The following is a 27132-nucleotide window of genomic DNA, read 5'->3' on the forward strand; positions in this document are numbered from 1 at the left end:
GGCAGACTGGCATATCTGGGGGGGCAGAGTGGCATACTTATAAGTAAGGTGCATTATGAATTAAGGGGGGGCTTAAAATGTCTATTGGTTTTCTGTTTGTACATAACCTGTGCTGAATAACTGCATAATAGATACCAAAAAATTTAAAATACATGTATTCCTGTTAATTAGATAAAATACTGTTACCATTCCACCAATGTGTATTTTTAATGTAAAAACATTTTTTTCTTTAAAATAAATATTGTTCGGTTGTGGTTTAGTTGTTTGCAGCTAAAAACAACAGCAATTAATTCAATATACACTGGTCAAAATCCTAAAACTAAACAGAAACTGAGCACCTATGCTTTTCAGTTACATTTAACTTATATACAATTCATAGTAACATAGTACTTTAGTTTTTTTTAAAAAAAGTCCTAAGTCTGTCAAGTTTAACTATATCCTTCCTGCTGTGGATCAAAAAGAAGCCAAAAAAAACCCCCCCTAATTAAGCTATTTTTCAAATGTTGCCACTTAGGTGGGAAATCCTTCTTGACTCCAAACGTTATCATATTTCTCCTTGGATCTAAGTGCTCTAATATATTAATGTGTATTCTATTTTTTATAGCCCTGTATGTTATGCTTTTCTAAAAAAAATATCCAGACCTTTTTTGAAGATATCTATTGTATTTATTCAATGACAGACACGCTATATAAAAAGGGAACCAGCTTGGTTAACTACTTTCACTTCCTTATAGCCCCTGGCAGATGCATTTGCAGATTCAGTAGTCAGCTGCAGAGGAGACTCAACATCTTCAACATGAGCAACTGGATGGTCAATGAAGGTCTTTCTATTATTGTTATTGTAAGTACAGAACACAACCTGATTTTCTCTTCTATAAACTCAGGTCCTTAATGTTTTGTAGCAATTTCTTTGCTTTGTATTCACTTCATATTTTTTTTGCATTTAGATTGTTTTCCTTCCTTGACAGTTAACAAGGAACGGGAACCTAAAGTGATAAATAGATTAGAATATTGTGTAAAATGTATATAATTTACTCTTTCCCAACCAAACTTAATACATTAAATTAATATTTCAATGGAAAAAAAAAGGATTGATTTATTTCACAGAAGATGATTTTAGTAAATTCAAGTAAATGCTAATCAAAGTTGTTGTAGGATTTATTCCTACATTTGAGATTTTACTAACCCTAGCAAGTTTGTCTAGCAAGAAAGTCTGAGTTGGGCTTTACTAATGTATAATTAAATTCCAAGAAAAATATCGCTGCATTAACTACTTATTTCAAGCAGGACACAGGTCACCCGATTTTGGCGCTTAATACCTAAATCAATGAGACTGACTTACCTATAACCTCTGGTTTAGTGAGTAAACCTCGGTGTTGTGCCAGTTAACTTTCACATGATATACTGAGGGCTTCTTTCCCATCTATTCCAGCTTGTGTGGCTAGGGTTGAATGCCTTCCTCTTTTGGAACTTCTATCTTGTGTACGATGAAGGTAGAGAATATATATACTCCAGAGAAATTTACGGGGTAAGTACCAGTCCTAGTAATTATTATCTTTTTTCAACATTCAACAATTTACACAGTACTTTTTACCTTACTAACAAAATTAGAATCGACTAAGATGAACCATTATGTTTGGTAAAGAGGGCCTTCTAGCTGATTGTAGATTGTATGCTTCTCTGAACAATTGACAGGGAGGGTGAAAGTTGGTAGATTAGTGCGTATATAAATCTCCTATTTATTTGGTCTCTATATGAACCACAACATTGCTTGGTTAGCTGTCTTTAATGTAATGTAGATTTAGAGTATTGCACAACTTGTATATAGGGATATTTACATTACATCAATGAGGACTACTGTTAACACTTGAAATACACAGTGCTATGTAATATGATGAAAGCAATAATAAAAAATAGCACTCATAGTACTAAAATGTGTATATACAATTGTAGATGCTTCAGTAGCATGGATGAACTCTACAAGGCAGATGAAGCATGTGATTAACATTTTTTTTAAAACTTGTTAGCCTATCATTTATTAATTGCAATAATTCTTGATTGCAGTCGGCTCTGGCTTGGGCCAGAGCACCAGCAGCCTGCTTGAATTTCAACTGTTTGCTCATCCTTCTGCCAGTATGTCGAAATCTGCTGTCATTTTTGAGAGGGTCCAGTGCGGTGAGTATATGTTAAGAAAGCTCTTTCCAAAGTTTGCATTTTCAGTTATAATTACCAAACCCTGCTTAAAGGATATCGCAAGCAGCAGTCTACTGTGTTTGAAGACACAATTCTAATTACCATATAATTGCCAAACATTGTCTATAGGCATCTTTGTAACCATAAACTATATATTAACTCAGTTTCAAACCAAAGTAAAATAGTCAGAAACGGGGAAACCAGAAGTGCCAGTTACCCAGCGCCTACACCACACACCAGCTGCACTAAATATCTGCGTGTTTTTTTCTCTCTCTCTCGCACATATACAAATAAACAATAACAATTAAACAAATAAAATGGTGAGACGGTCCACTGAGTGTTAACTCTCAAATAGGTTCTTTACAACCTGAAATTCTTAAAGAATATTAGTCCTCTAATGTATATACCAAAAGAAAATACAGAAAAACCTATATAGTGTAATATTGAATAATATATTTATAACCCTTTGATCTATACTACTCCAATGAAAGTGTGAGTGCAACAGCTAATAATATACATAAAGCAATACATATATTATTAGTCAGATATGCTTACATTGAACATACTCTATACCAAGAACCTCTGGGTTTGTCTGCTGCATCTCGGTGGATGATAAGAGTGGGTTCTTGCTCTCCTCAGTCTTCATTCCTTTCCTAATGTAATCTCTTCTTACCCCCTTCTTTCTGGCTTCCATTGGGTGAAGCACTAAGGACGCCTCATGGGAAGTTCCCAAGATTATTAATGTTCATAAAGGTTCTTACTAAAACAAAACCAACATAATCTAGTATAGCTCCGTCTAGAATGACATGAACAGCCCTGGAAAAGTACCCCATTTTTTTGACCTTCACTAAAGACAAAAGATACTTATAGAGTCTGAAGCTGTTGTTAGAAATATATTTTATTATTAAAAAGAAAATTGGAACATTATCAAGGGTGGACTGGGAACAATAAGGCAGCCATGGCACTTTAAGGCTGGCGGCCGCCTATGACATAAGTGCAGCCGACAGCTGATTATGAGAGGCTACATGCTATGTTTTTATGGTCACGTAGCGTGCAGCTGGGCATATGCAGCCAGTGGTGCACACTGTGGAGCAATTTTGGCAGAAGGCCTACTGGGCATTTGCCTGGTGTGTCAGGTAGCCAGTCAGCTGATTAATTAAAATAAAATATATTAATTTGGCAACTGTGTAACAGAAATGCATCAGAAGCTTGACTTTTTGTTGGTAAAAATGCAGACCAGGTGATGCGATTATAGTACAAGAGACGTTGTTGAAGACAGATTGGTAGGACATCTATGAAATAAAGGCATGGTTTCATCTATGCCCATTAGATTTTTGTTTATGTTATTTTAAGGCAAGTGCCAAGCCAAACCTCTTAATTCAGTTGAGGCATCTGATAATGACAGTATATTTATATACATCGGACTAAGCTCTACCCAGTGCCAGGTCTGTATTTTGACAAATCTTATTATGATTATTATTATTTTGTTTTAGTACAAAAGAGGTAGTGACCACAGCACTTGGCTCAGTGTAGAGAAGCAACAAATACTATAATAACCCTAATTTACCAAAGATACAATGTAATGAAAAAGTACAAATCTTCTGTAATGCACATCGTTTTCAGATTTAAATCCAGGAGTAACATAAAAGAGAATACATAAAGAAAAAACAATAGTGTAATATATCAAAGTAGAGAAACCCTCTCTACACAATATTGCACTCACAGGAACAGGTGATTTTTTTTTTGCGCCTTGAGTGCAAAAATACTCCAACAATTCCAAGATAAGTAATCTTGAAATAATGAATGACGTTCAGCTGAGAGCCTCAATCAGAAAGATATACAGAAATCAATGAATGTAGTATAATATGGAAATGTCATCGAACATTCGAGGTAGATGTAGGTATGCATAAAGATAATCCAGTAGATATGGAGATGCTTGTATGCACTACAGATTCTACTGATTTTGTTTTGGGCTGTCTGAGGCAGAGGAGCACCCCATCTGCCTCGTACCTCTTCAGATCACCATCCACCCCCTGACACGCATGTTAAGGCTGCACAGCTTAAATACAGAATGCTATGTTGTTAAAAACGGATCAGCTCTGCTACCCTATGCCTAGTGGGCCTAGTTTAGAATTGTTTAGAATCTTTCACTGGGTCTATGATTTAGTATGGTGTCTCACAAGGTGCCTCACAAATCTTTTTCTTCAACCTGGTCCCTGTCATCTCCAGAGTGCAGTTAGGACAACATGGCAGCTGAACCAGATTTGGGGGTTCATTCAGAGCTGTGCCACCAGGTATTTGAGCCTATTCATAGTTAAGGTGGATATCTAGTACTGTAAGCTACAGAATGAGGAAATGTCTATACAAATAGATGTGCTTTCTTTCAAAACTCTAATTTATGACATTTTTAGTAACATAACCAGATTAGACAATATTGACTTGGATATTCCAGTGCAAAATGTCATGTGGTTTTCTAGAAGAGCGATTTTAGATAAGCCCATTTTCACTTCCCCTGCAACAATATCTAATTGCATTAGTTTTGTAGAATATTACTCAAAGCTTTCGCAACCGGGATTGTTTTGTGTAGCCGTAAAAACGGTTCAAAGATCTATATTGATTTACATTTTAGAGAAGTGATACAATGAACCTTATCTCGAAACCTAATCCTGAAAATTAAGGGAAGGGATACATGTCACCTCACACAGCTTTTAATACATCGCTCAATTACTTTATCAACATAAACCTATTCATACATCATCTAAAAGGGTAAAAGGCTTAGATGTAATTTAAGGTAGGTTTCAGAAGAGGAAGATATGTGGGACAGCCTCTCAGCAGAAGTGGCAGAGCTGAATACAGTCAGAGAATATAAGCATGCATGGGAAATAAGTGAAACATTTTGCCAGCAGAAGGGATAGAGTCTAAAGGGAACTTCAATATGCATGGAATAGGCATAAAGCTATCCTGAATCTAAGACCATACCAAGGACTGATTAAGGTTTGATGCCTTACATTAGGAAGAATGGGCAGACTAGATGGAGCAAATAGTTCTTGTCTGCCATCAAATTCTATATTTCTATACATATTTGTTTTAATAAACATGATGCATTTGGAGATATTTGGTTGAAAAATAAGCAAACCATTTTACCTCAAGAAAGCCTGGGGACAGTGGCCAAACTAGCTTAACAATTTCACAGAGAGATATTTCACAGATGACCATACCTGGGAACTCTCCAGGTTTCACCCGGAGACTCTTGGACAAGCACCCGCACTCAAATTCTCCAGGTCATGAGAACGGGGTCCTGACATGCCCCACTCCCAGCCCATTACCCCCTTAAATGGGGGTATCCTGCAACATCAACAGGGACTCTCACGGATGTCGGCAGGAACGCCCACCGACATCAGTGGGAATGCCCATTAACGTCAGTGGGAACGCCCAAAACGTCAGCTGGAATGCCCACCGACATCAATGGGGACGCCCACTGACTTCAGCGGTAGTCCTGGCCGCATCCCGCAAGGGGGCTCCTGGTAGCCAGAGCCTAAAAGTTCCCAAGCATGCAGATGGCAGTGGCTGGAGTGACTGGATGTGAGAGGTGCAGGAGACAGCAAAGTCTACTAGAGCCTTCAGGAAGTGTGTGTGTAAACTTGTATGTAAACTTTGTCTGTAAGATAGGAACACACTACATATGTGTTTGTGTGTTCTATGTTTGTACAGTACAAACTTATGTAAATGCCAGAAATAATCACATGCACGTTCATTATTAATCTATAAATACTTATATTTTTTTTAGTTATTGTATTCAATATAAAAAAGTGGCATGTGATATTTAACTTATACAGCTAATTAATTTGTATGTTACTCTGGAGATCATGGATGAGGATATCTTAAGTGCGTCCTTCTGTCTTACTGAGATCAATAGTATAGATATGGCTCAGGAATTAAAGCAGCGATATGTGTCATGAGGATACCAACAAAAAAGTATCAAACCAGAGCTGGATAAACATACACGGGATGGCCATGGAGCTTAGCTAATATGCCTTTTAAATCCATGTGGTATGAAAAACACACAATCCTATGGGGAGGACGCATAATTAATGAAAAATATGGTATAATGAAGTGCCTCCATGAGAACTGCAAAAAAGCCTTTTATAAGATATCTATAACTTTAACCTTAACGATTTCTCTATAACACAGACAGGTTAATGTTATGCTACTAAATTCACTTTTGCTCTTGGATTTTGTTCCAGTGCTGTGGAAGAAGTATCAGAAGACAGCTAGACAGAAACCTTACTTTTCATAAGCTGGTGGCATGGATGATTGCTTTACATACAGGTAGGTCACCGGTAAATGTACTCTATATCTCCGGGCCTCCGGTGCATCTGAGTCCCAAAAAGATTTTTAACCCATTGTTGTATGAAAACAACTACGAAAGCGGTGTGGCATTGTTATCTGTATGACTTGATAATTGAATACAACAATCAACAATACTCAACAAGCATGAAAAAAATACTTTATTCTATGTTAACATATTTAGATATTTGATAGGTTGTTTTACATAATTCCTGTAACACCTTTGCTGTTCCTGTGCCTGGAATCTAAAATATACCCACATGCAGCTGACCTTCTATTCCTGGTTTGCTGATCATTTAATATGATATGAAACCTTTGCTATAAGTCAGGAAATCAGGAAAGAAGAAGAGTTGTCTTGAAACACAGATAACAAAGCTAATGGCAGGTTGATTCTCAGTACTATAAATATCCTGAGCAGATAAAGTGGAAATCAATCCATATATATTGTAATAAGTCAATAAAGCTAATCAGAATTTGGGAATGTGTGTTATTCTGACATATCCTCTCAATAAACTGCTTGAGATGTAAATGGTTAATATAGAAGAAAAAATGCCAAGAACTAGTAGCCTTGGTTAGTTTCACCTGTGGAATAACTCTGGTCGGCACTGAATCATGCCTTGCGAAAATCATATTTTGGGGGTAATATTGGGTGAATATGAACCACTTGTGAACAGCTCTCTAAATCTAAGGAGAATTCAGCAAAATGGACCTTCTTATTGGTGTGTGATGACATAAACTCTGGCTTCCTAAAGCAATGACAGTATGTTACAGGGATTCTATAAACCATTCAGGAGTTATAGAGAGCAAGGAGCCAGGTATCTGATTATATGTGTAAGAAAGAAGCGCCTTTGAAATTATTCTTCATTTGATAAATGCTTACAAAGATTCCTCCATTTATATGAATTTAAGAACATTAATATTTTTTTGATTCCTGCATCTAGAATTCCCTTGATCTGGATCCACACACAAAAGTTTTTGAATCAGTAAATATTTAACTTTTCAGGCACCGAGCAACACTGCCATCACACTATAGAGTATGAGATTGTTTTGTAACATCTTAGAAACATAGAACTTGAAGGCATATAAGAAGAACCATTTGGCCTAACTACCGTAGTCTGCCCATTTTGTTTCTGTTGTGAACTATCCATGTTGTATCAACACTCTTTGCTGCAATAGGGTTTTATATTTGATGAACATTGCCCTTTATACTTTTATTATGTTAAAAATAGTCATAATATTCTATAAGCTGTGTGTCTAAACAGTATAATGTCATGTTGTCATTAGCTATCCATACTGCGGCACATTTATTTAATGTGGAAAGACTGGTGGATGCCCAAGTGGAGGAAAACAGAACAACAATCAAGGGTGCGCTGTCTGAACTTGGTTTTGGGGAAAACGAAACCTACCTAAACTTTGTCCGCTCTAAAGTTCCAGTAAGTGGAGTATTTCCTTTTGTTTCTTGTTATTTAGATACACGTGGAGCTCAAGAAAGTACCTAATACTCCCCTTCTACAAATTGTTTTTTAAATAAATATTTTCATTATAAAAAATTGTCACATCTAGAACATGTGTCCAAACTACTCAATAGGACATCAACAAAAAAACAGATTCCAAAATAAATAAATTAAATAAACAAATACATAATGCAACCCCAGCTTTTAGCATTGTTTTTTTGGAAATCCATGTGTTTTATATTGGGTAATACAGTCAGAGCTGCTTTAAAAAATAACATATTGTGTGCTTTTCAGAACCCTATAGGAGGAATTAATGTGGCATTCACCTTTTTAGCTGGGCTTACTGGAGTGGTGATAACCTTGGCATTGATTCTTATAATCACGTCGTCTACAAAAACAATTCGCCGCTCATACTTTGAAGTCTTCTGGTACACACATCACCTCTTCGTGATCTTCTTCATTGGTCTTGTCATCCATGGAGCTGGGTTTGTATTCTCTTTCATATTGTATAACAAGATGGGAAAGGCCTACGTTAATCTACATATACAGAGAGAAAGCAGCATACGTTTAGTATTAGAATTAATAAATATATGCAGAGTTGGGAAAGTAGTCTTACCACCATAGCAAGCAATGGAATGGTCAAATCAGCAGAAACATGCTATTGCTTTTATATGATGGTGAGTCCACTTCAGGGGCGTACCTAGGGTATTTGGTACCCGAGGGCAGATCCTGTATGTGGGACCCCCACACACTTTAAAATGTAAAGACACCCACAAAAAATTTATATTGGCAAGAATATTTATTTCACAAATTGAAAAAATATATGTCAACTGGAAAAAAAACTAGAAATCTGAAAAAATAAATTAACTTCTAAATAAATTAAACAAGTTTAAATAAATCTGATCAGATATGGTACAGCATAACTCCCATCTCTATACACTGAGCCAGACATTGACTGTAGGGCAACATAACCCCGATCACTATGTACTAAGCCAGACAATTACATGGTTGGCCTCTGCCCCAAAGCAGCTTGCCTGTCCCATTTCTGCCCCAAAACACTTATACATTCACTCACTCAAGTATTCATTCACCCATTCAAGTGGTCAACCAAACAAATAACATTTTAAAGTAGGGGTATGGTTTATACTCTCACATACATGGACTTTGTGTGTGATCAACATCTATGTACAACCACCTATATTAGATAAACTTACTAAGTTACTGGCTTCTGTTACAAGTCATCCAAAAAACAATTTCACGCTATACCAACATGACTAGCCTAGTACCCAGAGAGAAAAACACAGATTTAGAAAGAAATATTTACAGTTGAACTACCTCATTAATAATATTATAACAATAATGCATACTAGTACATTTTACATGTCTCTCTTTTTTTTCTTTTCTAGGAAAATAGTACGAAAGCAGACTAATCTGGGTGAAAACAATCCTGACATTTGTAAAAATAACTTCACTCAATGGGGCCTCGACCCAAAGTGCCCTACTCCACAATTTGCAGGGAATGAACCAATGGTATGATTTCCATGTAGAGAGTACCCACCTACTGATTCCATTATACTTCAAACACTGGGGATTGTGTAAGGTGCTCTGTTTTCTTACACTAAATTGGTTGTTCTTTTTTAGACTTGGAAGTGGGTGGTAGCTCCAATGATCCTTTATCTCTTCGAAAGACTGATACGATTTTGGAGGTCACAACAGAAGGTGGTCATAACAAAGGTAGTGTTTATTAAATGCGTCATATTATAAAGGTACAAACACAAGAGCTTTCTATTCAAATTTTGTAAAACCGCACCAGATATTGCAGATAACCAGACTCTTGATTACTTTATTAATTTAAATAATGCAGGAAGTTAATATTACAAATACATTTTGAATATTTTCATAATGTTGTTATAATTTTTGACAATTATAATTGTTTACCTGTATTGGTTTTGGTTTATGGTTTTATGCAATCAGTTCTTATTTTTAACAGCCTATAAGAGGTATTTTATGATGACAAGATTTTAACTAAGCAGAGACATTTGCTGAGGACAGCAACAATTTTAACCTTTAGAGTGCCAACCTCATATAAGATATGTGGTTTGCACAGTGGACTCAGAACGCTAGGCACTTACAGTTAGGACTGGAAATATTTGGACACTGACACAAGTTTCAGCTGTTTACCAAAATAAATTCAAGTTACAGTTAAATAATGAATATTGACTTAAAGTGCAGTCTCTCAGGCACCCAAAGTAAATGGACAATTGACTCAAAAGCTGTTTCATGGACAGGGGTGGGCATTTTTGGGTAGGCTGTTGCTGTGAACCCACAACATGTGGTAAAAGCAGCTCTCAATGCAAGTGAAACAGGCCACCCTTAGGCTGCAAAAAAAGAAGAAATCCATCAGAGAGATAGCAGGAACATTAGGAGTGGCTAAATCAACAGTTTGGTACACTGGTGACCTCTGCAACACAAAAAAGGCCTGGAAGTCCACAGAAGACAACAGTGGATGATTGTATGATAAGAACCCCTTCACAACATGCAGCCAAGTGAAGGACACTCTCCAGGAGGTAGGCATATCATTATACAAGTCTACCATAAAGTGGAGACTTCAGAAGAGCAGATACAGAGGGTTCACCACAAGGTGGAAACCATTTATAAGCTTTAATAATAGAAAGGCCAGATTAGACGTTATCAAAAACATCTAAACAAAAGCCAGCACAGTTCTTGATTACCATTCTTTGGACAGAAAAAATGAAGATGAATTTATACCAAAATGATAGGAAGAAAAAAATATCGAGACGGCTTGGAACATCTCATGATCCGAAGCATACCACATCATCTCTAAAACACGGTAGAGGCAGTGTGATGGCATGGGCATGCATGGCTTTCAATGCCACTGGATCACTAGCGTTTATTGATTACGTGTCAGAAGCAGGATGAATTCTGAAGTGTATAGGGATATATTGTGTGCTCAGATTCAGCCTAATTCGCCCAAATCAATCATCTGATCTCAACCCAAACGAGCATGCATTTCACTTGCTAAACACAAATCTTAAGGCAGAAAGACCCACAAACAAACAACCGAAGGCCTGGCAAAGGATCACAAAGGAGGAAGTGTTTGGTGATGTCCATGTGTTCCAGACTTAAAGCAGTCATTGTCTGCAAAGGATTCTTGACAAAGTATTAAAAATAAACATTTTATTTATGAGTGTGTTGATTTACACATTCATTTACAATTACATTTGATGCCCTAAAATAAGGGGACTGTGCATGAAAATGGTTTCAATTCCTAAACCTTTCATACAATATTTTTCTTCAACCTCTTGAATTAAAGCTAAAAGTCTGAACTTTAATTGCATCTTGGTTGTTTCATTTCAAATCCATTGTGGTGGCTTACAGAGCCAAAATTATGAAAATTGTGTCAGTGTCCAAATATTTCCAGACCTAACTGCTTCTCGCAGATCTTTCCTGTGCAGGGGAGGGCTGGCAGCCTAAGGCCTGGGGGGCAAGTCAAGTGAAGTGGCTCCGCCCCCTCGCACTCACCTTTCACCCCTCACGCTGCTCCCATCACTATGCGGCCATCAGACTGCTGGAAAACTTATCTAAACGGCTGCTGGGTGCTGATGCCACCGGCCGGAGCTACTTTAATCCTTTTTTTTATTTTTTTAATATGCCGGATCGGCTTGCCATATTAAAAATAAATAAATAAAGTATTAAAGTAGCGCCGGTCGGCAGCATCAGCACCCAGCGGCCGTTTAGATTCGATTTCCAACAACCTGATGGCCGCATAGTGATGGGAGCAGCGTGAGGGGTGAAAGGTGAGTGCGAAGGGGCGGAGCTTTCACCCCTCACGCTGCTCCCATCACTTGGCGGCCATCACATACGGCCGCTGGGTGCTGATGCCGCCGGCCGGCGCTGCTTTAATACTATTATTTTTTTCATTTAATAGCCGATCCGGCTTGCCATATTAAATTTAAAAAAAAAAGTATTAAAGTAGCGCCGGCCGGCGGCATCAGCACCCAGCGGCCGTTTAGATTAGATTTTGGGGGGCAATTGCACCCCGGCCCAGCCCGCCCCTGGTTGTCGGTGCCAATCAGATAAGTATCTCATGGTTCAAATTTGACATTGTGATGCGACAGATGTCTCCTACCGGTCAAACCCACCTTCAAATCTGACATTGTGATGCGACAGATGTCTCCTACCGGTCAAACCCACCTCCCAAATTAAACGCACATATTTCTAGATTTCTAAGGACATATATTCTTTCAAACAAGGAAAATGGGTAAAGCTCTTGTGGACAATAAAGTACATTACCTAGTAACCCACAAAAGCAGTTTAACAAGAGATGCAAAAAAGTTTGGGAAAAAGTATCTTATGCCTGGATTGCAATTCATTGGCATAATTAAGTATCAACTACATTCGTTATATATTTCATCTGAGAAACATAGCCAGGACACAACACCTAATTCCACTGGATTACATGCCAACATTAATCCATGTTTCTGCATCTTCTCGTCTGGTTCCCGTGCATTTAGCCTCGCAGCTCCCACAATATAAAACTCTCTACCCCGCTCAATCAAAGAGGCACCCTCATTACAAAAACTTTCCAAAAAACAAAAAGCCAAAGACCCACCTCTTTCATCAGGCAATCAGTCAGCTCATCTGACCATCAGAAACTCTTAATTTATGTCTTTTTACATGTTTGTAAAGTGATTTGAGTCTCACAATAAGAAAATCTCTGTAAAAATTGCAATATATATATATATATATATATATATATATATATATATATACACACACACACACAATATTATGGCCTTTTTTACTCACTAGGTTGTCACACATCCTTTCAAAACCTACGAGCTGCAGATGAAAAAGAAGGGCTTCAAGATGGAAGTGGGGCAGTATATATTTGTCCAATGTTCAGCAGTGTCCAGCCTAGAGTGGCATCCATTTACTTTGACCTCTGCACCAGAAGAAGACTTCTTCAGCATTCACATTAGAATAGTTGGAGACTGGACAGAAGAATTGGCTAAGGTTTGTGGATGTGATAAGACTGAATTTCAAGAAGCATGGAAGCTGCCTAAGTAAGTTTATAAAGTCAATGAGTTGGATTCACTAAGCTCAACTGTCTGAGAATACATTGCTTATTAGTAGACACATTATACTCATTTTAAAACAATATTATTATGAATTTATCTGTTTTAGCACATGGTCTAGATGGTTATTAAATGCTTTGCACAGTATATCAATGTGTCATATTTCATAGAAAGAACTTGTTGTTTTGTTGTGTAACTATGTTTATAGTGTTTTATTTCATTTTGCGTGCTTCAGATAAATGTGCCAATTTGTATTAATATATAAAAAATAATATATAAAAAGCCATACTTACCTCAACTTTGCTGGACTGGGGACTTGTGGGCAGTTGTGTATTTAGGCCTAAGTGGGGAAGAATAGCCTCTGTTCCACATTATCAGTGGTTGGGTTATCAGGTTACCTGGTGTGCAATTGCTCAGTAGGCCAGTTGGGACACATAATCTTCCTTGTAACTGGCACATTTATGTACCCACCGTCCTAAGACTCCATAATATCTCTTCCCTTTTGTATTCTGAGGTGGAGCACAGAGCAGACAATGTGTGGTCAGAAGAAGAGAGGCTAGGGGTGCTACCCTGGGTCAGGAGATGACAAAAACCCATTCCTAACTCCCACTTAACAGCTGTATTTGTAGTTTTCAGTATTTAATGCCAGCACAGATACAATATCTGCAAACTGTCTGCTATCATGTCTCATTCATACGTGTTCTAGTAAAAGGGCCAGAACAGTTAAAGATGGGCAATTGGGTTAGTACAGCACAGCTGGATTTACCTGCAGTATAAGGAAATTAAATTATTGACATCCACACGAACCAAAAACTGATGAAAAGGAGGGCTTTCAGGCAACACACCTCTGTGCCTCATTAGCCAGGTACTGGCCCACGTGAGGCTCCTATGGTTTATTGCTCTAGGTGGACAATACATCTTCTGTAAAATTATTGTACGGGGTACACCAATGACACAAACATATACAAAGTGTAATAACACCAAACATGTTTTTCGAATGATGACCTAATTATTGCTCTAAAAATTGCCAGTATATGCATTTGAAGAGGAATGTGATGTAACCATACATAATAACTAAAACGATTCCTTATCTCTGAGAGGGGAACATTGCACCCCTCACAGAACAAAAAATGGAATTTAATATACACAAATTTTAAAAAGCACAAAACTGCACGGGCGTCTGCCTCCATATTATTTGAACTGTTTGTATCTTGTTTAATATTGGGCTCAAACATCAGTGACATCACACTATATCATTTAAACCAGTTTATTTGTCTTTGTGCTCTTGTAAGGATTGCTGTGGATGGTCCCTTTGGAACAGCAAGTGAAGATGTTTTCAGCTATGAAGTTGCCGTGCTTGTGGGAGCTGGGATCGGTGTCACTCCATTTGCTTCAGTTCTGAAGTCTGTCTGGTACAGATATTGCAGTGATGCATCTACCCTCAGGCTAAAGAAGGTGAGTGCTGTCACTGCTCTCTAAAGAATGCAACCAAAAAGATTGGATCACATGGTCTCATAGATTTTGAATAATACAAACATGTAGTACCTGTTATAATGATATGTGTAGACCATAAACTTTCCCTGTATAATGCATAATTCAGTGTGTAAGGCGGTTTTGGGAACATTTGCAGATTTGCCTACACACCAAAAGTTCACTGTATAGTGAAATGGAGGAGGTGAAATGCAAATCTACCATTAGTGAATAAACCTCTTCATATTGTAAATGCATTGATTTATACACGATCAGCCATAACATTATGACCACCAGCCTAATATTGTGTAGGTTCCTCTTTTGCTCCACTAGACCTTTGGTGTGCTGTGGTATGTGGCACAAGATGTTAGTAGCAGATCCATTAAGTCCTGTAAGTTGCAAGGTGGCGCCTCCATGGATGCATCCTTGTGATATGTGTTCTCTAGGTAACCAACGCACACACCCGGCCATCCACGTGATGTAAAAAAAACGTGATTAATCAGACCAGGCCACCTTCTTCCATTGATCCCTGCTCCAGTTCTTATACTCAATGCCCATTGTAGATGCTTTTGGCAGTGGACAGGGGTCAATGAGCACCCTGACTGGTCTGCGGCTACGCAGCCCCATACGCAACAAACTACGATGCACTGTGATAGGTACTGACCAGTTTTGGAGATGTTCTGACCCAGTCCTCTAGCCATCACAATCTGGCCCTAGTAAAAGTTGCTTGTCAATTTTTCCTGCTTCTAACAAATCAACTTTAAGGACAAAATGTTCATTTGCTGCCTAATATATTCCGCCCACTGGAAGGTGCAATAATAACAAGATTATCAGTGCTTTTACCCTTCACCTGTCAGTGGTCATAATGTTATGGCGGAAATTAGGTTAAATAGTGCACCACCACTATTTCAGGTCATCAGTTCTGGAAGTGTGAGTATGGTGAAGGCCACCATAGGAAAGGGAAGTAAGATAATAATGAAGGAGCAATAAAAATATAGTGTTTTGATGCTGGTGGCTGGGAAGAGAGAGAGAAACATCATATTCATGATGGAGGAGACTGAGAATAAAAACAAGAGGATGGTGAGCATGGTGCCAGTAGAAGAGTAGGGCGGATTAAAAGGAGTAGGAGTCAACATGAAGTCAGTATGGCAGCAGTTGGTAAATGATGGGCAAAGTATTGCTTGAAGGGATGCTTCCAAGTCCATATTTGTCCTTTGTGCCCTTGTTGCACTCTTTGGTCAATTTCCTTTTTAGTGGTACTTGGGAAGTTGGCACACAGATAAAAAGTGTTGTGAGCCTCCAGAGTCGGACTAGATATAAGGGTCAGCTGCTTGTTAGGTATGTGTCAATTGATGTGTCAATGTGTCAATACACAACAATAAAATCTCAGCCACAATAGAGAGAAGGAAGGATCCCTAAACGCTGCTAATAATTCACCATACACAAATAGCAAACAAAAGGAATGGTTGTGCAATTCCAAAATACTCAATTCATTAAGAAGGACAGCAGACAATATTGCAGATAATTAACTAGGGTAAAATGCAAAAAGAGTTGAATATCTGATTCATTAATTAAGTAAGCACGACAGCTCAATGAGTATCAGCAGAGTATCCACTATAAATCAATCCCTTGGTAAACTCCTTTTTTAGTAGCACCTAGGTGGAAAGTGGCAGACAGATGGAAAGTGGCATGTGCCTCAAAATCAGTCCAGATATCTCACTACACTCTAAAAGTGAGGATTAGCGCAATACTGTTTTTCTCCCTCGGCTAGGATCAGACTATGTAAATTAATTAGGTAAACTGCCTCACCTAACAGCAGGATCATTAATAAAAATCACATCTAGTATTACCACTCCATATTTGGAAATGGTAATTGACCTAACTCTGGCTTTCTGACAGGCAAACTAAACATTGTCGAGAATGATGGTGATGACATTATCTTAGTTTAGATGGTTGTTAATGAGCTTTCATCGGCAGGAAATAATCCTTTAAGTATTATCTGTCATTTGGACATGTATTTTATGTGTTTTTCTTTTACATTAATTAGCCACACCAGGAGTTAAATTAAAGCATTCATTCTAGAACACCAGTGTGCATTAGAAACCTTATATAAATACCTGGTGATATTCTGGATTTTTATACACGTCTTTGTTACAGATCTATTTCTACTGGCTGTGCAGAGACACACAGGCTTTTGAGTGGTTTGCGGATTTGCTCCAGTCCCTAGAAACGCAAATGCAAGAAAAAAACAATGCTGATTTTCTGAGCTACAATATCTATCTCACTGGCTGGGATGAATCTCAGGTAAGAAAATAAAAGTCAGCGTTTAATTGGGGCAACATGTTTATGTATTTGCATACCTGGAAAGGACAGAAGCTAGAGAGGAAAAAGATCTAAGCTCATACACATTGTGGTTATTGCTTGGCTAGCCATGGGGATATTTTGATAAGGTGGCAGGGAATGGGTTGGCCAATCACCACTTTCTCCATTTGGGGATCAGAAGGATTACAATTTTGAGATCTATATCTGATGTAATGTTGCTTGGCTTTTGCAAACTCCCAGAGGGGAGTGTTACTAGGGAATAGTATAATAGTATAATACAACCCCTTGGGACATCACTCAAGAGAGGAGGTCAAGCATATAACACCCTCCAGCTAATGCGTCCTGGGTCATGATGGCCTAATTCTTAAGGACAGCCATTTCTAGAAAATGGCTGTAACATTTCAGCACTATACCATAGCTACGTAGGGTTAGCAACATGAATGATATTAGTCATAGTTAGTGTTTTTTAGTCGGTATGATACATTATTCACCTGCTTTATCAATTCCATGTTCTAAAAAACACAAATCTACTCTGTAAAAGAAAAAACTTTTTCAGAGACTCTTGAAAGTTCATGCTCTATTCATCTGTCCATGTTCTGATTATCAAAAGCTATTGTAAACCTTGATGCATGTGCAGATCCAGCTGGCATCGAAAATACAATAATTAAAATAATATACCGCAATTGTTATGCTATACGATGCCCCCAATCATTCTTTACTTGTTTTTGCTTTAGTCATGCTATTGAACTACTTTGATGAAGCACCATAATGTGAAAGCCATGCAATAGTAACATGCACACAATATCATGATTCACACAAATGGGGGAGCGTTAGGGAGATAATTGCTTTTCAAACATCTTGAAAACCGAAAACCAGAGCAATTTTACAAAACTTGTGGGAAGTCCTTTTTTCTTTACTTGTTCTGGGCCCAAAGTGGTGATAATGTATTTCCGGCGGTGGTCTTGCTACCCCAAGAACACAGCATCTATACAATATTATAATATTCTGTTGATGACCAAGAGACAGAAGTAATTTGTTAAGAAGAGCTAGAAATATGTTTTATAGATAAGGCCAATCATTTCAGGATTCGGTAAGTCTTTTGACCAAACGTAGAACATCTACCTTGATGGTCCTATAGCAAACAATAATTCTCTCCACTTTGGCCAGACAACTAAATGGAAGGAATCAAGCCCTATCATGCTCATTACAATGTCTTACAATATTGGTTTGTTTATTATTTGTTTTAATTCTAAAATAAATGAAAAAGAATGTCTTAATATTCTTTTTCTACAAAAAAAAATATTTGCCTCTTAGAACCTGTTGTAATTTTAACCCCTCAAGGTTTACAAGGCACATACATTTATATGGTTTACAATTTCCGGGTCTCTATATTACCCACTTAGGTCTTAACATGTTTCCTCCGCAACCTGAAACATTGCCTCCTGCCTCTTGGTTGTCTGTAATCAGGAATTCAATTCCTTTAACCACAACAACCTCCAGCCAACTACCCATGTAAATTGGATTTTTAAAATGAATCAGACTGCATGGTACACATTGTAGTATTTTAGCTGCATGTGATGCCCCAGCTAGGACTTGTCACTTGAGTGGTTTGATATGTACCTGATAATAAGAATGTTTAAAAAACCGCATCGCATGCTTCCTGATGGTTCATAGAATTTGATATCTGGCATACATTTAGTATGTTGGCAGTTGTGCAAAGACTAGTACAGAGCGCTAGCGTGCAGGATCCAAACCAGCTATCTTACAACAATCTCTTTTTTTATTTCATAAGGTTTTTGTTTATTGGATTGCATTGAATAATCCTACGAATGTTTGACTATATTTTATAATGCCCTCAGGCAACAGCTTTTTCTTTGCACCATGACCAAGAGAAGGATGTGATTACAGGTCTGAAACAGAAAACCTTGTATGGTAGACCAAACTGGGAAAATGAGTTTAAAACCATTGGCAGCCAACACCAAAGGTAAGCAACTTGCTTCCTACCAACAAGAGGTTGTGGCATCACTAATATTACTGTAGATTTAAGCAATGCTTGTTTGAATTGTGGAAGTGTGTCCTACATATAATTTATTTAAAGGGGCACTCCAGCCATCATATGTATATGATGGCTCAGAGGTCCCTTTAAACGTATGGGGTGTCTCCCTTGCATTCTTTGATGAGGGGGCACTAAACTGCAGTTTTGATCAAAAGTTTGCATACCCTTGGAGAATTAGTAATATATGTACCATTTTTAACCCCTTCGTGACAATGGCTGATTTAATTTTTGTACCTTTCCTGACAATGGCTGTTTCTGTGGGGCTGTTTCTGTGGGGCTTGTGTTTAGCTGTAATTTTCTTCTTTCCCGTTTACTGAACCCACACAAGTTATATATTGTTTTGCTGCAAGGTCTCAGGACAAGACCGGCTTTCAAGTTTTTGATTGCATCATATAATTTACTATATAGAAAAAGTATAAAATACGGTGAAAAATTTAGAAAAAAGGGACTTTTTCAGACTTGTACTTTTACTCATCTATAAAAGCTAATGAATAAAACTGCTAAACAGATTCTACTATTTGTCCTGAGTTTAAAAATACCCAATTTTTTTATGTTTTATGTTGCTTTTTTCTGCACATTATGGGGCAATAAGTAACGTTTTCAAAACCATTTTGTCCAAATCTGGTAATTCTTCAGCCCTATGCTATTTCGGGGTTTCTGTGATGGTGGCCAATGCAATTTACCCCATCAAACCATATATCTTTGAAGACTAGGCACCCCAGGGTATTTCAAATAAAAAAATATTTACATATATATATATATTTTTTAATTATTATTTTTGGCAACAAAACATGGCAACAAAGAAACAAATGAAATGACCTCTGTTTAAAAGCCTGCTAAGTTCTTAATACTGTTTATTGCCCCCTTCAGCATCAATGACAGCGTGCAGAAATTCTTACACGTTGTATTCATCATGGCAAAATACCTGCAGGTCATGCAGAGTCTTTAGTTGTGCACTTTTGAGACCTCCTCAGAGTGGCTTGATGATGTTAAGGTCAGGAGACTGTGATGGCCACTTCAGAACCTTTGTCTTTTTTTGCTGTAGCCACTGGAGAAACAACTTGGCCTTGTGCTTAGGGTCATTCTTGTGCTGGAACAGAGCAGCCTGTATTTCTCCTGAAGTGACCTGTGAGGTTTTCTTTGTATCACGAACAATTCTTCTGGTAGTTGTGGACGAAATCCTTCTTAGTCTACTTGATCTGGCTTAATATGAAGAGATCCTGAATTTTCCACTTTTTTTAAATTTTTTCTTAATAAGTGTTTGAACAGTACTGACTGACACTTCCAAGGCTTTGGATATCTTTTTCTATCCTTTTCCATGTTTATAAAGTTCCATTAGCTTGTTACGCAGGTCTTTTGACAGTTCTTTTCTGCTCCCCATGGCTCAGTATCTAGCCTGCTCAGTGCATCCACGTGAGAGCTAACAAGCTCATTGACTATTCATACACAGACACTAATTGCAATTTAAAAAACCACAGGTGTGGGAAATTAACCTTTAATTGCCATTTAACCTTTGTGTGTCACCTTGTGTGTCTGTAACAAGGCCAAACATTTAAGGGTATGTAAACTTTTCATCAGTGCCGTTTGTGTGATATCTGTTATCATTATGATTTAAAAAGGAGCCAAACAACTATGTGATAATAAATGGGTTCATATGATCGCTAGCCTAAAGGACAGTTTTTTTGCATAATCAGTCATATTTCCAAAATCAATGCCAACAGTTCACAATTTCTGCCAGGGTATGCAAACTTTTGAGCACAACTGTAGGTTAAATTACATTTTGCAGAATTCTGTTGTAAGGTCAAAAAAGTAAATATTTTACACACAAAATTACTTACTCTGCTATGAATAAAAAAATATTATTTACATATTCTTTCACTTCCTCTTATAGCTCAAGAGTGGGGGTTTTCCTGTGTGGTCCAGAAAACCTGGCCGAAACTCTCAGTAAACAATGCATTGGAAATTCTAGCGTCGACCCAAGAGGAGTTCATTTCATCTTTAATAAAGAAAACTTCTAATTACTGAATTGCTTAAAAATTCCGCTTTTCATCAGTTAACAGAATTACACTTGGTAGCTTCCATGCTTAAACCAACCATTTATTAACTTCATGTTTTGATGTGAATTAAATGTTTTTTTTTGTGTAACATGTATATGATTCTATTAGTTAAAATGATTTTCATATGAAAGTATGTCTCTTTAGTTGTACACACATCCTCTACGTAATAAATACCCAATGTTTTGGGTTTCTTAAGTTAAAGAAACCAATCACTCCAGAGGTTGCGATTTTTGGGCTGTTACCTGATACAACACATGTTTATCTTACATGTATCGTCCTGCTTCTATTACGTACAAAATTATTATTTCTGTTTAGAATGGACTGGTTAGACACATCATTGAACAAAGAAAGAGACACCAAATCGTTTTTTAAGGTATGAGAACATTTTATTGACACACTAGACAATACCTTGAAACTTCAGACACGACAAACATTCCAGGATACGTCTAGGTTAATTGCACAGTTGCTCCGGGGAAGAAACCAGTGTGTGTAAGACGTTCAATGGTTTTACTTGATAACTATGTTGCAATGGTTCGTTTGGGGGGAGGGAATTACAGTTTAGAGTTTTCTTGCTAGCTTCCCTGTATCACAGTGTTCTTTTCTTTTTTTCTCATTTGATGGTCATTTGGGGGGACGTTACTGGGGTACTGTGTCATTTTGCAATTATGTTGTACCCTGGTTTCTTTGTTTTTGTTTTTATCTTTGAAAACTCAATAAAAATGTTCAAAAGTAAGTTAAAAAACTCTATAACGCTTTGATTTCATTTTAGTAATTGATTTCTGCATAGAGAAAGTAAGCAAGTTATACAAGAACAGCAAGGCACATGAACAGGCTTGGGCTTCATGGGCATACCTGGGAACTTTAAGACTCCAGCTACCTAGAGCCCTCCCTTTGCAGGATGGGGATAGGTGGTCCCTCTGACGATGGTGGGCGGTCCCACCAATGAAGGTTGGTGGTCCCGGCGATTTTATGTGCAGGGCTAGCCCCACATACTGGAAAACACCATAATTGGAGGGGAAGTGGGGCCTGCCCCACCCCCCATCTCATGACCCAGAGTGTCCCCTTGGTGACCTGGAGAAGCAGCACTTTACCTGCTGTCTCTTGGTGAAACCCAGAGTTCGAAGGATTTATTGGCCTCAAGTGAAGCAAAGATCTAAAACAAAGTGTATTTGGATGCTCGAAGGTCTCAGTTTGTCCAAAAAATGTCTGCGTGTTAATATAAGTTGTATTTTAATGAGGCTTCACTTTGCCTTTAGACTTTTAAACTAAGCTATGCAATGATGAATCTACAGTAGCCTAGTCTCCCACACATGAAATTGTAAATAATGGTCTCATACAAAAAAGAATGCAAGCAATTGTTATTTAATTTGGAAATGGCTTCTGATGATGAGTTACCATTATGTGTCCATGGAAGAGATTTTAATTGCAGAAATGAAGAGATTTATTAAGTTGATTCTTTTCATTGTTTATCAATGGAAAATGGATTCTTGGAGATCGCAAGATTCTAAATAAATGTATGAATTGCGAGTATTCTCATTTTATAGGATAACAGTTTCTTGATTGGGCTCTGTCCTAGGACTGACCCAGGGCAGCGCACCAGCCACCCTATACCACTTACCTCGGAGGGCGTCTGCATGCTGAGTGTTGGGATATGATGTCATAGCCTGGCACACTGCATTTTAAAGCCGCACAGTGCAAAGTAAGTTCGCTATGGCATCTGTGCTGGCTAGGCATAATGCTCAATATGACAAGATAATGTGCATGGATTTCATTACAGTGTAGAATACACAAGATGCAGGAAGAACTTTTGCTTTAAAGAATTGTGTGTCAATACTGAATAACATTATTAAACAAGAAGTTTGAAAGCCAATTTAAAAATGGTATTTAGTGTTACGTAAAAACATTTTGATAACTTCCCTTCCTTTTTTAGATTTTAAGAAAAAGTTTGCTTATTTTTTGGAACTGAGGATGTGAAACTGAGGATTTTGGCATGTGAAGAAACTCTGGGTTTTCTTTACACTTTTGAAATGTCTTTCTACCAATTAATATATAAATACACAGTAAGGTTAATAAGAATATGTTTTGTTCAGTTTCTTAAAATGGGGCCTATAAAAGGACATCAAACTCTGTTCCCTTTGAATTCAATTAAACTAAAGCTCTAAATTACTTTTAAATCACTTTTGGGTGGTAGATAAATGGAGAGGTGTTGGAAGCAAGTACATGAGGAAACGTAAAGCATTTGCGCCCCTGAAAAACTGTGCCAAGATGCCCCTTAGGACTGGTAGATCTTGACTTTGTTACAATGGCAGGGATGGCGTTGTCTTGCTGCTATACAGAAAGATCAGACTATCTTCCTGCTCAGCACAACTGCTGTTCACTGTAGAGATGTCTGATTACACAATGCTGACAACCACTGGAGGTCATTAGAGACCCAAAAGAATCCCTGCTTGCTGATCACAGTGATTATACACAGTGATTATATAAGACTACTTCCAAACCACTTGAGCCACTAGTATTAATAAATATATAATATTGAACATATACAAAATATGTATGGGGGTTTTACTGTAATCAGGGGATGTTCCCGAAAATAAATTAGTTTCAGCTGTTCATCTGCAGTGTTGAAGAAATTCTAGTCAAAATTGCAAAAAAATAAAAAAATCCTATTTTAGTATAGTTTTTCCCCACTAATAATGATTATGTTTTATATATTTCTATGGTTTTAAAAGAATGCCCTATTTGCCCTAAACAAAATGATGTATAATTTTGTGTGGATATGGAAAAGGGGAATCATGGTTTAATAATCAATAACATTTTGAGTTTTATGTATGTGTAGTAATTACATGTATTCATTCCGGGGAACTCTTGAGATTTACCGAGAAGATAATTACCAGGGCTTTGAGTCAGTGTGTCAGGTAGAAAAGTGATGTCATGCCTACTCCCCTCCCTTGTTCTCATCTTGCCCCTATTTATGGCTAGTCCTGCCCCTATTTATGGCTAGTCTGCCCCTTTGTCTTTGCCACTACCCCTTCCTGCCTCTTATGATTAGGACGAGAGAAAGCACACAAGTTCCCAGGCATGCAAAAATTACATAGTTAAAATCAGACTCTGCATTTTGGTTTCCAAGAACAGATAATGTGTTTCATAATTACTGTAATAAACAATATGAGATACCATAATTGAGCAGCTTCTGTCTTCTCATTAATAAATAATACCCAGGAATATTTTAAAGCCTTTATTAGTTCCTGTAACAATTACAAAGGGGTGGATTCAATGATTAAATCTATTACAAGTTATTGAGCAGCAATTATCACACAACCTGCAATAACAAATAAGCTCCAAAAAACAGGCATATGTTTTAACTCATGTCATGTAATGTATGAGTTCCCTCAGCAATAGAGATACCACAAGCATGAAGGAGAAACTAGCACCCAGCAGCACAGCAGGGCTCTCTTTGGTGCACTTGGGCAGAGTGACCCTACATTAGGGAATGGATAGCAACATTCGGCCTGGTGGAAAGGCCAAGATGCCACCTCACCTCAACTACAGCTTTCCCTCGGCCGGTGAGCAGCCTCACGTTTAAACGCAAGGTTGCGTAACCTCACGTTACGTGACCCCCGATAGAGTCCTGCCTCTACAATTCCCACCCTGCTCCTCCCAATGCAATCTACAAATGGGGTGAAGCTTCCGGGCATACCCTCTCCCCCGATTGGAGGAAGTGGAGAGAGGTGGTGCTCGTGGCTCCACCTTTGTTGCAGAAGTACACAAGAGGCCAGGTAGATAGATTCTAGGAGAAAGAGAGGTACAAAAACACTTCTCCTTCTACACAAATCAATCCAGAAACAACATGTCTTGGGCCACCCTTTTCAACGTGCTGCTAGGGTCCTTGGATTTGGATGTTAAATTATTAATTATCCTTCTATGAGGAACAGTGTCAAATATCTTAATGCGTAATCAAAAGCAACTCAATTAATTTAGCTTAAAAAAAAAATTATTAGAATATTCACACAGAAACACGCTGCCAAAGATGTGAAGAGGGTTAGAGGTCGCATAGAGGAACAAAGTTTAAACTATATATTTCTATAAATGTGATAATTTTGAACATTAAAGATGTTGTTGGTTAATGTTGTAATTAATGTTTGGTAATTTGTCATGCAATTTCACACACCCGTTTCAAAACAAATGGTCCAATAAAGGGAACCCTTTTAATGTTAACCACGGGACTTCTCTCTCAACCCACTGGTGTACTTTAACCACTTCCCAGTAGCTCAAGGTTCCCTATACACAGTGACAGGAAGTTCTGTATTATGTACATTTGGAAAGCACTTGTAATGCCATTTTAAAACGAGTTGTAAAATTCTAGCCAAACACAATTCTACCCCTTTAACCTTTGCCACCATGATAAACCCAATCCAACCAACTATAGGTTCTGAAGTCCTGATATGGTTGGATTAGGATTATCAGTACTAATTCAGTGTAAAGATAGAAAAGAAGTCTGTATTTGCCTGTTCACTCTGAAAATCCTCAGCAATTTCCTGCTAATTCCAACAATATAATGGTTGTTTCTTATTTTTAGGCCAAGGGAGGGAGCCTTTTCTTTTGATATTTCGCATGGCCTTTTCTTTTGATATTTTGCATATTTCGCTCTGTCAAACAGAGTTTACTTTCACAATGTTTTGTCTTTCTCTCGTTGTGTGACTACCTCTACTTGCTCAGTCCTGATTGTTGCAGTTTCTGGATTTTCAAGTTTATCCTGTTCTGCTGTTTTGCTTCCTGGTCGTTACATCAAGAAAGAGGAAGTAGGAGGGTCCGTTGAAGGCTTTTATGGACCCTGTTTGTTGTTCTGATTGGGCCTGTACTGTTATTTTGTTAACTGTTGACTTGCTGCTGGAGGCTTCAGTAAAGAAAGTAATGCAAATACTCGCCTCCTGTCTTTAATAAAATTTAGCTTACATCTACACCAAGGCAAGAGTAATCCCCAATTATGACACCATGCCAATTGTAGAGGCAGGACTCTATCGGGGTCACGTAACATGAGGTTACGCAACCTTTGCCTAAAAGGTTATATTTTGTAGAATAAGAACAAATTCTGTTCATGCTCAGATCATTCCTAAAAGGTGTAATAGACCATTGGTTCCAAACCCAGTCCTCAAGTAAGCAGGACTTATTTGAGGACTGGGTTTTGGCATTTTAAAAATTGATGCTGCTATATTTTTAAATATGCCATTTAAAGCACCTATTATTTTTATTTAAAGGGCTTTATCATTTGTATAATTATTTTTATTTATTAACCAGATTGGCTATACAGTGTACTCACACGAGGATGGACAGTATATATATAAATATTTTAATACTGCAAGTAATTTAACCCCATACTATTTCCTGTTAAATTGTCTTTATGACCTTACATTATTAGCATTTTTGCACTGAAGCGTTTCCACAAAACACCTGGCACACCATTACATAGCCTTGCAGTAAAATCCCCCCAGCTGATAATTTGTGGTGGTCAATTTAAACACAACCCTAGCATACGAGTCTACAGGCAGATGCTACCCTTTTAATTATTTACAACCATTTATATGAGTCTTTCATAATGATGGTCAGCTGGTCATATTCCTATTGGAATCTAATTCTTGAGTTAGGTAATTACATAAGTCATTAGCTTATTATCGTTTCATTTTTATACCATTATATCCTTAGTCCACAAAAATGTGAAGCCAAATTGGGGTCTAATAATGAATTGTGTTTAAAATGTGTTTGACTACAACTCAATTTGCATGTGAAACAAACTTTATGTTGTTGTGCATACATGATAAACGCTGTTATAGGAAGCCAATGTAAGTAAAAGTACACAACATATCACAGGGTAGGCATCATTGTGGCTAAATGTCATGGGGATTGTAGTCCACAAAACATTATATATATATATTATTTTTTTTTCATTTCGGGGAGTTTGAGGGGGAGAGAGCTGCCTGCACTATGCACATATCCCAAAAATATCTCAAAATGTTGGGGTCAGGTATTTATACCCCAGATAAGCTGACAATCTGTCACTAACTTGCATCACTAGGTACAGAGCAATAAATATTCAGTTTTTGGATAAAAAGTAATCTAACAATAGACCAAAATAAAAA

General features: G+C 37.6%; 1 protein-coding gene across 1 annotated transcript; it reads left to right on the forward strand.

Annotated features, from left to right (window-relative positions):
* The first annotated feature begins 740 nt into the window (after window positions 1-740).
* On the forward strand, window positions 741-21740 carry LOC128473043 (cytochrome b-245 heavy chain). Its single transcript, XM_053455072.1, has 13 exons — window positions 741-841; window positions 1433-1528; window positions 2065-2175; window positions 6438-6522; window positions 7825-7973; window positions 8289-8479; window positions 9401-9524; window positions 9636-9728; window positions 12828-13081; window positions 14386-14548; window positions 16721-16867; window positions 18745-18869; window positions 20833-21740. Exons 1-13 carry the CDS (start codon window positions 797-799, stop codon window positions 20957-20959), a joined length of 1710 nt encoding a protein of 569 aa, XP_053311047.1. The 5' UTR covers window positions 741-796; the 3' UTR covers window positions 20960-21740.
* The last annotated feature ends 5392 nt before the right edge of the window (window positions 21741-27132 follow it).

The sequence above is a fragment of the Spea bombifrons genome, chromosome 2, assembly GCF_027358695.1.
Source record: "Spea bombifrons isolate aSpeBom1 chromosome 2, aSpeBom1.2.pri, whole genome shotgun sequence".
Classification (NCBI taxonomy): domain Eukaryota; kingdom Metazoa; phylum Chordata; class Amphibia; order Anura; family Pelobatidae; genus Spea; species Spea bombifrons.